Source organism: Vulpes lagopus, chromosome 3, assembly GCF_018345385.1.
Source record: "Vulpes lagopus strain Blue_001 chromosome 3, ASM1834538v1, whole genome shotgun sequence".
Taxonomy (NCBI): domain Eukaryota; kingdom Metazoa; phylum Chordata; class Mammalia; order Carnivora; family Canidae; genus Vulpes; species Vulpes lagopus.
The window spans coordinates 27968681-27983949 of record NC_054826.1 but is presented as its reverse complement, the minus strand read 5'-3'; the positions used below and the strand labels follow the sequence as shown (position 1 = coordinate 27983949).

The following is a 15269-nucleotide window of genomic DNA, read 5'->3' as shown; positions in this document are numbered from 1 at the left end:
ATTTATGTAAAAAATGTTTTCTCTGCTTGGCAGTACACCTCTCTGACAAATGACTGAAGTTCACTCCACCGATAAAATGTAAGCTCCAAAGAACCTTGCCTGTCTTGTTCCTGTCACACTGTACAATGCCTGGCACAGAGTAATACTCAATAAATACTTGCTGAATAAGTGACTGCATCTGTAAGACACTTAAAACAAGGACAGTTAAAGATATTTTCAATTCAAAGACAAGGTAGCATTCCAACAGACCAGGAGTAAGAAACCTTGGGTTCTAATCTCCGTGCTGTCCCTTTAAGACTGGCCAAGTGGTCTTAAGCACATTCTTTAAACTCATTCTGAAAGACTACTGGTTACCCCATCTGTAAAACATGGTGTTGTATCAGATAATCTTTAAGGGCCTTATGACTCTACAGCCTGCCTGCCATAAGTCACCCACTGGCAAACAGATGAGATCTTGGTCTGTTAACTAAACCAAATCAACCTCTCCATTCCTGTTCCTCCCACCAAAATGAAGGGAGAAGACAAGCAAACTATAATCAGGTCATTTACTTTTTCCATCAAAAATATGAGTGCTTTCTTTTTACACACACACAAACACCCATATGTGAACACCAATACAGAAAGAGGAGTTGTTGCCACAGTTTTAAAAAATAACAAACTTTAATAAGATACACACACACATACACACACACACAGCAAGTAGAACATCAATATACTACAGCTGTCAATAAGAAATAGCATATAACACATCTTTGTCTGTAATGTTAACAAAATAATCACTCTCAGTGTTTTACTTTCTTCATTTGAGTCAGGCCTGAGTTACAACCACAAATGTGGGAGTCACATGATTACCTGCTTGTTCCTCGTCAACATCCACAGGGATAACTGGCTGACTGCGAGCTGCTGTCTCCTGTCCGCTTGCGGCCACTACCTCTCCATCCTCTGGCACCATGTCTTCCATCTCATTTAATGCTTTAAACAAAAATAAACACAAAGTGAAACCCACAGAGGTCTAAAAAAATCACAATGGCAGGCAAATCTGGAGCACCCCTGAGAAACCAACAGCCCTGTGATAATTAGGCCCACGCTGGAAGGATCACCTAAAACAGTGCTTCATTATACAGACATGAACAAGAAGAGCCCAATTATTCTATGGGAGAGGCAATTACAATGGGAAAGAAGCACTTGGTGGAGCAAGCCCACCACTGTAAGATGAAAGCAGGGAGAGCCACGCACAGCTGGGAGAAGAAAGCACCATGTTCCTTCCTGAAAATGTCACCAGGAATGGCTGTAGGAGGCCACTGTGGGCCTCCCTCTAGGCCATTTACTGGACAGTAGTGAGGGCCAGCTACCAGAAGACCGCATGGTCATTTTAGAAACAATGAGTCTTGGAGTATGTGCCACCTCACCAGGATGTACTGGGCAGGCACGCTCTAACCATACATTTCTTCTCCTACTCTCTGGCAGCTATGTTCCAATTTTAGCTAAGACCGGACAAAGATTACGAACAAATATACTAAGTGCGTTTTTGACATTTTTCTATCATTCAAATGTTCTGCATCAAAGAATTTGTGACAGTTATTAGTGCCTATCAGTGAATGGGAATGTGTGATTTTATTTATATTTTTCCAGAAGATGAGCACAGTGAGCAACTTCAGACCAATAAGCTTCAGTTAGCTTACTCTTCTTCTTAGGATAAAATGGTCACTTTTCCAAGAGGACCTAAATAATTCCCAGCTTTGCCAGCTTTTCACAAGAATAAACTCAAATCCCCCAAGTCAGTGGCAGATAAACTAGTACCCTCTTACAACCTAAGCTTGTGCTAGACCTCAGTTTGAGTCAGAGCAATAACCATATTATCTTTCCATTTAGAGCTCAGCCACAACCCTGCTTATCACTATATCCTCAATGCTTAGGGATGCTCAAGGACTACTCTGGAAAGTAAACCAACCAACCGTTTGGATGAAATGAATAGACCAACAAAAGCGAAAACAAGATTCTGTTCCTGAAAGAACTACGGAATCTACTTAAATAGACAAGACAAATTCAGTTAACAAATAAGGCAAAAGAGGATTACGACAGAAAGATACCATTCAGTGGGGTTTGCTTTGGTCTTTAATATACACCAAAGCACAATCCCCTTATGTTCAGTCTCCCATTTCAAATTCTTGCCCAGCTCTAGCCCTCAGTTTTCTACATTTCATTTAGTACCCAAAGGAGGCCTGACTCTGCCTAGAAATCTTTCATGATAAAAGCCAATCTATTTTCTTCTTTCATTCAATTCTTATAATTATGAACAGCAGTAATTAACATGTATACACTCTATGCCAGGCTCTATGCTAAATGCTTTCCTATTCATTACCTTATTTCTTATGGCAAACTCACAAGGACATTACTACTAGCCTCATTTATGCAGCTGAGGGAAGTAAGGTTTAAAAGAGTTAATAATTTGTGAGGATGTGAACAAAGATCTGTTTCCTGAGCCTGCAACAGTACAGGGACAATGAGCTGATGGGAAATTTATAGTCCCTGCTCCCAAAGAGAATGCACACGTTCTAACAGATGTCAGATACACAGAATTAGGACTTGCTAAATGCCAGAACAGTCCAAGTGCAAAGGGAATGTAGACAAAAAAGGAGCAACTAATTTTCCTGTTGGGCAGGAAAGTTTTCACTTATATGAGGTAACATTTCCTATAAACCAGGGAGCTTGTTAAATTTTCCAGAAAAGTAAGTATTCCAGTGATAAAAAGAACAAGTGTTTGTATTGAGATGATGGCATAAATGAAAACAAGGCTAAAAAGGTAGCTTGGGCCCTAGACTGTGAAAAGCTTATAAAGTCTTGCTAAAAACCTTAGAATTATTTTTCACAGGCAGAGCTTTTTTACAAATATATTTTGGTGATCTCTTTTATACAAAGCTTGATTAGAAATTAATATCCTTTATTAAATGTAAAATAAAAGAAAAATAAATGTAAAATAAAGGAGAACTAATGAGTTCTTTTATGAAAATGATTTATATTCAACCATTTCTAGTATCAGAAATATTATTTAGTGGTTGACAATTATTGGCCCAAAATATAAAGTAAAATGCATTTACCATGTTTTTTTTTTTTTTTTCACAATGTAGTTCACCCTTGAACTTTACATATAAGGGTTTTCCAGAAATCAATGGTTCTCAAACTGTGGTCCCAGATTAGCAGCATTAGTATCACTTGGGAACTTGTTAGAAATGAAAATTATCTGGCCCCACCAAGACCTACTAACTCAGATCCTCTGAGAGCTAAGCCGAGTAACCTGTGTTTTGACAAGTCTTTCAGGTAATTCTGATACAGTCAAGATTGAGAACCACTGCCAAAAATAAAGGCTGCAGAGCACTTTCACTTAGGTCAACTTAGATTAATGGAGGGCAGAGGACAGTGGTGAGGGGAGAGGGCCATACCATGTTTAAAAGTAGTAAGCACCTGGGATTTATGTGTTAAATCAAGATAGAACCTCAGTAAAATGATGCAGACACAAAACCATGCTTTGTGATTATAATTACTTCAAAAGTAATTATATTAAAATAATTTGGCAAAAGCTTTAGCAATTACAGAAGCATGATTTTGACACATGGTAATTTTATGTCAGGAAAATGTGAATTGTTGGAAAACATGAACATTTATTCCTCTGTTTAAGAGTGCTGTAAAATGCAGGTAATGAACTTAAATTTTCAATTAACATAACTGTACTCTAAATACTGAAAATTTTGGAAATGCAAATCTAAAAATGATAATATCTTTAACAAATTATAATGTTCTGATAAATCAATACTCTGTAAAGCAATAAAATCATATTTATGAAATCACATATTACCTTAATGATAATGTTTGCTGGAAAACACCCACTGATTTTTTTAAGATTTATTTATTTATTCATGAGAGACACAGAGAGAGAGGCAGAGACACAGGCAGAGGGAGAAGCAGGTTCCTCGCAGGGAGCCTGATGCGGGACTCGATCCCGGATCCTGGGATTAGCCCCTGAGTTGAAGGCAAACACTCAATAGCTGAGCCACCCAGGCATCCCCACCCACTGATTTCTTATAGTAGTTGATAAACAAAGCCATTTACCTTACAGAAATTAAATTTTAATTTTAAAATTATACAATGCCCTTCTTTTAAACTCTGCTACTTCATGCAAGATGATGAAGTTAAATACAATATGGCAGTAAAGAGTAGGGGCCTCTGCTTCATTTTGGGTTTGTTCCAAAACCAAGTAGAGGCCCGTGCATAAAAAGTTCTAAAATTCTAAATTAAGCAAAGTCAACATGTCAATACCACTTTCAAACTAATTTTTAAATTATTAAGATCACACCTAAAAAGTAGAAGCATCTATGTCAGTCATTCAACAAACACCAAGTCCCACTGATCCCTTTTAGTTTGAAATCTGTCCCACTATTTAAAAAAATTTTTTTTGCTTCTCTTTTATATTTGAATTCTTTCTACTCCTGTTTTTTTTTTTTTTTTTTAATGATTTTATTTGTTTATTCATGAGAGACACAGAGACAGGGAGAGAGATGTAGAAACACAGGCAGAGGGAGAAGCACGCTTCACACACGGAGCCCGACGCGGGACTCGATCCGGGGTCTCCAGGATCAGGCCCTGGGCTGAAGGCGGCGCTAAACCGCTGAGCCACCTGGGTTGCCCTCTACTCCTGATTTTGATCAAAAGTCACATAGCCTTTCTCCAGCTCCTAATTTTCTATTTAAAAGAACTGACCTGGTATGGAATATAATAACAAATACAAAAACACTGCCAACTCTGAGAGATCTGTGGAACCAAAGTTTTATGACAATCTGCAGTTCTCTACTTAGCCCTTCTCTGGTTGAAGCTGTTTAATTCTTCAATCTTGGCATTTACATAGTTCCTTTGTTTCTCAGCCTTTAGCAGCATTTGAAGATAGTGTACTTGACAATAATATACCTCAAAATGTGGTCTGTATGCAAGTCTCTCATCTCCTAAAACCCTAGTTTCAAACGTTAGTAGATTTAAGTTCCGATGTTCTCTCATAAATCAAATACAGTGTTGGGATGCCCGGGTGACTCAGCGGTTGAACGTCTGTCTTCGTCTCCGGGCATGATCCCGGAGTTCAACAAAGTTCAGGATCGAGTCCCACATCGGTCTCCCCGTGAGGAGCCTGCTTCTCCCTCTGCTTTTGTCTCTGCCTCTCTCTCTCATGAATAAATAAATAACATCTTAAAAAAAAAAAATCAAATACAGTGTTCTTGCACACATTTTGGTCTCTGCTGCACCGATATGCGATTTCACAAAGTAATGCATTCTCCATTCTGTACTGAGAAGCCTATGGTCACCTAACTTCCAGTGGAGACTATCATTTGTCCAGTACATCCACTCCAGCCACAACTGGGTCCCAAGGATTTGGGAAGGTCTGCACTGCAGCTGCTGTAACATGGGTGATCTGTGTCCTCTGGAGTCCAGATCCTTATGGCACCAGTGACAAGTATAATGGTACTCAAGGACTAAGGCAAAGAGACAATACTTGACCCTACTCTCTCTCCTTCAGTCCTAGCACATGCTAGCTCTGTACTTCTGTTTTTGTATTTTAGGGGAAAGATGTCAGGGAAGAGATTTAACCATAAGTTTGAAATGCCTAAAAATACTTGTGTGGAAATAAACTATGGAATTGTATATAACCATATTTACTTCAAAAAGTTGGAAGACCAAAGCTACAAACAAAGGTTTGGAATTTATTAGGATATAGCTGGTACTGAAGCCATGAGACTGAAGGAGCTTATTTAGAGAAAAATATACAGAGAGCAACAGGAAGATCAAGGACCAAGCAGAATAGAGGAGGTGTTGTAAGCAAAGGAAACTGAGCAGGCATGTCCAATGAGACACAAGGAAAACAGTTTCAGAGATGCCAACAGAAGAAATTATCAGGAAGGTAGAAGCGGGCAACAATGACAAGTCCTGTTCAGATGCCAAACAAAAGTGGAGACATGTCCACTAACATTCTTAAAAGAGTAACTGTTGACTTTGCAAGAGCCAAAATGGAGAGTTTTACAGCAAACATGTGAAGTGAAACAGTGAAGACAATTCTTAGGTCAGGCCCCATATACTCAGCGTAGTCCTAAAGGAAAGTATGCTCTATACACAGTATGCTTTCATGATGAAAGCAGGTATGTAGCGTCAGGGCACTCCATTTCTCAGTAATCACTGTGTTGAAGACAATGAGTGAAGGGGCAACAAAAACAAGGTGGCTTCAAGAGGTTCCTTTCCCAGTTCTTGAGGACCAACTGGGAAACTAGAAAACTTGGTAAGAAAACAACTTTTCTCCATCCTCACTGCCCAAAAGAGGGGCATATGAAGCCTAAGAACACACAGGCTGGATATAGTAGGTATTCAGTCAATACTGAAGAACTGCATGGGTAATTACATAAGCGAAATCGAAATTTGGCAGGTGTCTGTGAAGACTTAATGATGAAAGCTATGTGAAAGGTTCTAGCACATGACTACTAATCATTTTTTTCAGTTCTAGGTCTCCCAATGACGTTCTATCTACCAATCTATTGGTCAGGGAGATATAAAGAGTTGTGCCTGTGCTCAAATCCTGAAAGTTAAATCTCAGGCCAGGCCTCTAAGACTTACTGTACCCTAATGCCACAGCATCAATGAGTCCTTCCCATGCTGTAAGCACCCTTACAGAGCCTAGGGACAAGAGGCATCATAAAGATAACTTTGAAACAAGCCAGCAGAGAGGCACATTTCATCCCCCACCCCCTACCATTTGCCTTACGTATTAGGTCTCCCATGTGTAAAATGACAAACTGCAACAGGGGGAGAAGGGAACAGGACAGGGTCAGAGAAATGCAATCCAAAGTAAAAATCACTTCTGTTTGGAGCTCACAAAAGATCTGGGTTACCGTCGGCTGCAAACTGCTGCTCTCCTGGCTGCAGGTCTTGCCGAAAGTCGTTCTCCTCATCTGAGTCATCTGGGTGATGGTGATTGTTATCATGGATGTTGGCATTATTCTGGGCATTGTTATCATTGTCGTTGTTGGAGTTCTGGTTGCTAACAAGGGCTGAAGAAACCCCAATTCCCGTGCCTGCACTCAGACCAACTCGAGCACAGCCCTAAGAGCAAGACAAAAGCACATGTGTATTCACTCAGGTTAGTATGCAACATTTCATTTTTAATATTCCTCCATTTCATCTTGGTCTAAAAACATTTACATAGCACTAGTTTGACATATGTATAAAGCACCTTATTAGAGGCTCACAACACCTCCAGCAAGTCGAAGAGCTATGGATCTGGTACAGATGATGAAATACAATGGGAAGAAGTTTGTGTAAGAAACCAGTAGGAGCTACAGCTGGGACTTGAAACCCAATATTCTGACCTCCAATCCCAAGCCTTCCTCCTCTATACTGTGCTACTTGAACAGTGGTATGTAACCATTAAGAACTGAGAGAAAAGATAATTAGCTGAAGCATTAAGTTTTTATTACAGTGACAGTGAAAAATTTTGTCAAGCAATTTTTTTTTTTTTTTTTTGTCAAGCAATTTTAAAATAACATTTCGTACAACTAGACTATTTCCCGGGTTTCCAACTGCATAGAAGAGAGAACAGCAAAATAAAACATTTCCAAACTAAATCCCTAATTCTTATTTATATCTGAGGTTCCCAATTAGAGATTTAATCTCCCAACTAACTACTCTGAGTAATAAATATTGACCTAGCTCAAATTTCCACCTTTGTGCTTGCTTATAGAACTGATGTAGACAGCTTTCTATTTACTTTTCCCTTTCCTTTCTCTGGAGACCCCCTTACCAGAACAAGAGGCTATGCAAATTATAACCTTTATGCCTTCACTGAAGGCATGTAAAAAGTCCAATTATAACAATGTAAAGGCATATTATTAGAAAGAAAAAAAAATCACATAGGTTTCATTTTATTCCTTAAGTAGTAAATTAAGTATTTAATTAAGCAAAGCCTAATTCCCTCAAAATGTGACTTACTTTGGGTGGTTCACGAAACATCTGGTCCAGTGAAATAAACTCCAGACTGGGCAATAATTCAATAAACTGGCCAAAGGAGTCCAGCTTCAAAGCATGGCATCGCACTAAGTTGATATCGACCAATCGCGTCCATCTTGAGTGGTCTGTTCAGAGAAATGACAAGGCCAGAGAATTGAACTAATACTTTCTCCATCATGGATTCATTTCGTTAAAGGTCACAAAGACTTTCAAATCCTTTTCCTTTAAATAACTTTGATTTTATCTCATGATCTCAGAAACCTGATGACTAAATTATGTCTCCTTATCTAATTTCATTGTGAAAACTATGGGAGTTATACGGGCTTGGGAATTATTAACTTGAAACCAAGTCAGACTTAATCTAAATGTGATCCATTCAACAACTTACATGTCTATTCAACAACAGGACACTAGTTAAATGCTGGTGCATTCATTTAACAGAACATTATGCAGCTGTTAGAAACAATGAAGGAGAATTGAGTATGCTTGCTATTACAAAGCTTTCCCAAATACCCTTAGTGTAAAAACCAAGCTATAGGAGAGGGTATGCCTAATGTCCTTTTGTATATATAAATCATTTTTAAATGCTATACATGTATAGGATGCAACATGTACAAAATAATCTGTCCAGAGAATATATAAGAAACTGTTGATGGTGGTTACCTTTGAGAAGAGGAGACTTTTCATTTTGTACCTTTCTGTACTGTTTGGTATTGTTTATCAAGTGCATGTATTACTTTTAGTTTTTAAGTGTTAACAGGAGTTCTGAGTGATGGGATTATAGGCCATTTTTTGTTTTCTTCTTTATACTCTTCTGTATTTAAGAAAACAAACAAACCAAAAATCCAATAAATGTTATTTTTTAAAAAGTGATCTATGCCTGCTACAACCTAAAGTTTGTATTTCCCAATAACTTCTTGGTGCAACTGGGCCAAAGACAGAATTTCTCACTTTTGGTAGGGGAGACATGGCCATTTTAATGAGTAATCTTAGTAGATGCCCCTGAGCCCTAAAAGATGCCAGAGATGAGTTCTGTAAGGAGCTATAGGGGCCCTGTGAGGCAACTCAGACAGGAGAGGAGGCTGTTCTGCAGGTGTCAGTGAGGGGGCTTGGTATGGTTAAAGATGATGTCACGATGAAAATTCTCTAGCTCTGAATTTATTTAAAGGTTATGAATTTTAGGTATTTAAGAAGGGCCTTAAAAGAAACAAACAGTACTATTCTCTCAGGGAGGAAAATGAACTCCTCATATAAGGAAACGCATCAAGTACAGTCACACTTTTAGACACAAGGGATCAGGTAGGAAGGGGAGAGCTGAAATAACCTAAGATTTTAAAGCAAACGAAAATTTCATTACAAGTTAATGCTAAATCTGTCACCTAAGTTTTTTTTTAAATACATACCCACTTTGTCCTTTCAGATGATATGCAATGTGATGGTAATTCAGAGGTAACAAATGTAGTATCCCAAGCAACAATTCCTAACCTTAATTTTATAATAATAATGATAACTTTATTATTTCTTTGTGCCTAGCAAAGCACAAAGCACAAAATAATAATAACTTTATTATTTCTTTGTGCCTAGCAAAGCACAACTGCCTTGGCAGTTGAATCCATAACCTAGTCAGTGCCAGTTTCTAGGCAGAGAATTTTACAGGTTCAAAGAGGCACTGATACACTTCCAACATAGTTATCAAAAGTTCCCAGCACTTGTATGATCATACAAAGTATTTACATTTTATGTTAGGAATACAATTCATCACATACAGAAACAAAAATATATATTCTTTCCTTATCAGGCAGACATAACCGTTGTGAAGCCTACAGTACCTGAGATCCAATTGTATGGGTTATGGAGATGGGGGCAATTATAAATTGCCAGATATTTGATACAGGAAAAAACTTCATTGACTGCCTTCATCCCTATATCGGTGATGATACCAGGATTTTCTACCACATCAGCCAAACCATACTTTACCAGATCTGCATTCGCCATTCTGCCTAGAAAAAGAAATCAATTAAAAAAAAAAAAAGATTCTTAAATTGTCATAGGATGTTGCCAACTCGTTATCTTAACATCCAGTATATCACTCTTCTATGATCGTTCTGTGTCATCAATCCATCATCAGCTTTAGGTTTGAGTACAATGTTAGATTAGGTGTTCTCTGCAAATACCATTTACTTTGCAAAATAAAAACTTGTATTAAAAGTCAAGGGTTAGCTAGTAGAAACAAAGTGTTTTCCATTGTTTAGAAAAGGAAAAAAGAAAGCAAAAATTCTTAAAACTGAGGGATATATTGTATTGGCTCACACTTATGGCAAAGTTTTAGCTTTAGTTTTATAAAGAAAAGTAAGATCTTAGATATGTGACTCTCTCTCACGGTATTAGGATCATGTTTTTGGAGTCAGGTGTGACCATGTATAAAGAAGAGAGTAAACTGGGAATTCAGACTCATTCTGAGAGCCATAGTATTGGTTAGTAAAGATGTGCCCGTCCCCAGAAAGTGGACTTCTAATTCAAATATACCCACTCCTTCTGCCACTGGGCTTTAGTGCCTCCCGCAGGGGGTTTAGGGGAAGAACATGTATCAGTAAAAGACGATCCTCCATTCTAGACTACGGCACTGAAAACATGTCTCATTCCCTATCCCTGTCCTCATTTCTTCCAGCTGCCTGTCCTTACTCTCCAGGATGGTTAACTATAAGCAATCTGAAGGAAAAAGGGACCATGTCTAGTTAGTTGACAGTCACATTTTCAATGTCCAGCAGAGTGCTGGTGAGACAGGAACTCAACAAATGTCTCTCAGTTCCTTCTACCACCTACCACCAAGTACACAGAAAACACTATTGCTCTGGTGAAGCTGCCCCACATATTACAGGGATTTACACCTTTAGCCTGGAGCATGTTTAAAACAACTATTTACTCCAAACTCTTCCAATTTTATTCTTACATGGTTCACAGTCTCTCTCCTATAGTCCCCATTTCTGGTATTTACTGGCATTTCTTGCTGATTTTACCTTAATCTAACTCCTACAATTCGACTGAGCAATTTTCTTTAGCCTGCTGTAAAAATGTTTTTCTTGCCCTTTGGGCTTGAAACTTTTCTAATGAATGGGTAAATTTTGAATTCACCCTGTTCTCTGCCTGCATGAATGCTGCAACCTGACATGACAAATCTACCATACATTCATTCCTTTGAGACCACCACCTTTTTCTGGCTCTTGGGGTCTCCTGATTGTCACACTCTCTCAAGAACTCTGATGACATCACCCAGAACACATTTTTGTTTCTTTTTTCTTTAGCCCATAAGTCAACTAAAAGTAAAAACTACCACTTACTACATGCTTTCTAAGGGTCAGAGATTATAATGATAAAATTGGGTTTATTATTGATTCCTCCAAACTATTCGAGGAAAAATGGCAAGTGGTCTTATCTCCACTTAACAAAAGGGGAACTATGGACTTAAGAAGAAAACTTGCCTTTGCAAGGTTCCATCATCTATAAGAGGTAGGTCTCAATTCCATCTGTCTCCCTCTCTCCAAAGCCCCAGCACTAAAGACTACACTATTCTGGTTTTTAATGAGTTTGACATCCCTATCACCTTCAAGTAAAACTCTGCTATCATAAGTCTTTGAAAGCAAAAAAACTCCAAGGTATTCACCTTTGGAACACTTTTCTTCTATTCTTAACGCACAGCATCTGCTTTTCAGCATATCCACCTCTTCAATATGGCACTATCATATCTACTGTAAATGTACGGGGCACAATGGTGATGTTTCTATTTTGCCAAGTCTTTGTAACAAAATGGTGATACAGGTTTTACTAGAGGTGATGCCACCCCCACCCTCCTGGAGAGGTGCCTCAAAATCTAAATTACTGAGAAGAGTGAGATTAAGTGACAAAGTATGAGCAGTGACCACTCGTTTCTCCCAAGGCGGGCTATTAGAGGCACCTGGCACCTACTGTGATACAGACATCCTGGGTCATCTTTGGAGGAACGGGGGCAAGTACATATATGGAGAAATGGATAAACTGCAGCAAATATAAAGACAAGAATTGCTTATGAAAAGATCAAGACAAAGAGATTTCAGTATGAAAGAGACTATGAAACATGTTGAAAAGCATAAAATAATGGTACTAAAAAGGTAAAGTGTTTTTCTATTGAACGTGTGTTATGGGGAAAGAGACACTAGGGAAATAGTAACTCTCAAAGACAATCCTTCAGTGGACCTAAATATGGCCATCTTGAAAATACAGAGCTATGTTGGTCAAAAGCCAATCTTTTTCAAAGTTATACAGATTAAAAGTAATTCCCATTAAACTAGCAAGAAGATAATGACTGGATTTCTTAATCAGTCAAATGTAATAATGAACACTACAACAAAGAAAAAGTAAACAATACTGTCACATCTATTAAAAATGAAAAAGGACAACAGTCATATTGTTTGACCTAGACTGTCCTGATCAGGAGTTAAACCTTATGTTCTTCCACAATGCAAACTAGATCCTAAGAAAAAATGCCATTCTCGTATGACAGTGAGTTTAAGAAAGACTTGTTATAAATTACATGGGGAAGAAACAATTCTTGCAAAAATAAAAACATGCTAATGGTGGAAATGCTCTTGCATGTCTGATTAATGTCATGTGGGAAAAAAAGCTTGAATAATGAATTGACATGCATTCAAACCCAAAGGAATGAGTTCCCAATTGTAAATACATTCCAGAAAATGCTGTCAACAAGCCTTCCAACAGCAATCATCATCAAATGAATACTGACCATTATGTGCTCACACTATCTGGGAAATCCAGAACCCCCAGCGGGCTTATTATGGAAATGAAGAGCATGGACAGGGAATGGGACCTCATCTGAGAGGACCATCAAAAGCTTCAAGAAGTGTGGCAGATCAAATTCAACAAATGGAACCAAGGATGACATTCTGTGAAAAAAATGAAGCAGAATGGGAAAGAAACTTGGGCAGTAAAATGGAGACAATATCAAATGTAGGTAGGATTTTTTTTCTTTTTGTATATTATTAATCATTATATTTTCTATAATATGCTAAGTCAGAGGCAATATGGGAAAAAAAAATCACTGACACTTCAAGTTTAAATTAAAAGTTCCTTTTTCAAGAAGGCAGAGCCCCTGAGATTTTAAGCTGTCTTATATTCAAGAAAATATGGCACATCTCAATTCAAGTTTCAGTCTGTCAAGTTCCCTACAGTAATTCTAGGGAATAAAATGGTTGATTAAGTCTTACTCTGCAGCAAAAACTCATCTACATAGCCCAGATGAAGTGTTTCAAACTGGGGGAACTCCAGCTCTGCCATCTTTAGGGCAGAAAAGACGCCATCTTTGGTTAGGGAAGGCTGGATCCGAACTTCATGTAACCTATGAAGAGAAAGATAAACATCAGAGTAAAATAAAAGCCATCAGAGACATAGGTTCTTCCTAGCATAAGGCTCTGAAAGAAGTTCATCTTACTGAAGTGTCACAGGCAAACAACTTCTCACTCCCCTAGTAAAAAACATTAGAGATGTTTCCTTTTTAAAGGAGCATTTTGCAAAGTGTTGGCACATCTTAGGTAGTACACTGAAGTTACATTAATTAACAATAAATTATACACTAAGAATCTTATATTCTTGCTGATGCTTGCTTAAATCTGATTAAGTCAAAGTCAGAACCTGCATCTGGTACTGATTGTTCAACATCTTTTTGTATGCTAGTTGTTAAAAGTGCCATTTTATAACATCTTTAAAACAAAGATTATAGTTCTATTCCAGATAGTAATACCTAAACAGTTTTATGTATATGTATATATATATATACACATATATATATTTTTAAAGTATTTTATTTATTTATTCGTGAGAGTCACACAGAGAGAGAGGCGGAGATATAGGCAGAGATATAGGCAGAGAGAGAAGCAGGTTCCACGCAGGGAGCCTGATGCCCACATCGATCCTGGGACTCCAGGATCACACCCTGGGCTGAAGGCAGGTGCTCAACCATTGAGTCACCAAGGGGTCCCTTGTTTTATTTATATTATTAAAATTATTTTAATGGAAAGGGTTTTATTTTTGAATAAATAAAAAAAAAGGTTAACTGAATTTAAATAAAATATAAAAGTAGAGATAGACTTCTGATCTGTAGGATCAAGAGTAAATGAGGCATAAACTGATAAAAAGATACGTTAAAAATATAATGGTGTTACAATGTCAAGACTCAAAAAGCTGATTTATTTTTTTTAATTTTCCATTTATTCTGCAAATATTTATTAAACAAGTTAGTCAGGGTTTGATCATGAAAACAGACATGGCTTAAGTATGAGGTTTTGTGTGTGTGTGTGTGTGTGTTTTTAGTAGGCTCCATGCTTAGTATGGAACCCAACACAGGGTTGTTTTTTTTTTTAATAATAAATTTATTTTTTATTGGTGTTCAATTTGCCAACATACAGAATAACACCCAGTGCTCATCCCGTCAAGTGCCCCCCTCAGTGCCCGTCACCCATTCACCCCCACCCCCCGCCCTCCTCCCCTTCCACCACCCCTAGATCGTTTCCCAGAGTTAGGAGTCTTTATGTTCTGTCTCTCTTTCTGATATTTCCTACTGATTTCTGAATAGCAAATACCGTCACAAACTAAAATAATTCCAAAAATCAGAGAAAGTTGAAAGAATGGTTCCCAAAAGTGCTGCAGACACTGGGTGCATCAGTGCTGATCTGCTGGACTTCCAGAGTGCTGACTGCTTTTCTCTGATGAGACCATACCCTTTCAGAACTTGCTGGGTCTGGAGTGCAGCTTAGCTGGTTATCAATTATAACATAAGATTACCACTATTAAGTGATGTCCTAATGCTATTTACACAATTCATTTGTATTTTATATCTGGCAAGGCATAATCAAACTTCATATACACTTCCCCTAATTTTTGTAAAACAGGAAAACATATAACTCTAAGACAAAAGACAACATGAAGAGGAAACATACCTACGAGCAGCAGTGATGATGAGGTAACCAAGATCTACTTCAAGAGCATTTTTGCATGCTCCCAAAACAATAGTGTGCAAATTTCTAAAACCACCTAGTTAAGGGAGAAAAGGAACAAAAACAGTAAGCATTTCTTTTGACCACAACACTTTCAGTCAAGTATTTATATGCATTTTAAGATGAAAATTATCTGGTTAAAAGTAAATCTAAGTTTGTTTTTCCATTCAAATTAACATTTCAAGATGAATT

At 37.8% G+C, this 15269-nt stretch overlaps 1 protein-coding gene across 3 annotated transcripts in view; it reads right to left on the bottom strand.

The window, feature by feature from the left end:
* Positions 1-15269, bottom strand: part of FBXO38 (F-box protein 38) — a 54699-nt gene that overhangs the window by 16742 nt on the left and 22688 nt on the right. For all 3 annotated transcript variants that reach the window (XM_041749206.1, XM_041749207.1, XM_041749208.1), the window contains exons 8-13: positions 15021-15114; positions 13293-13423; positions 9864-10034; positions 8017-8159; positions 6921-7131; positions 853-972 (exon numbers count right to left, since the gene is read on the bottom strand). In XM_041749206.1, the coding sequence (XP_041605140.1) occupies positions 853-972; positions 6921-7131; positions 8017-8159; positions 9864-10034; positions 13293-13423; positions 15021-15114 (870 nt within the window). The remainder of the gene's footprint in view (positions 1-852; positions 973-6920; positions 7132-8016; positions 8160-9863; positions 10035-13292; positions 13424-15020; positions 15115-15269) is intronic.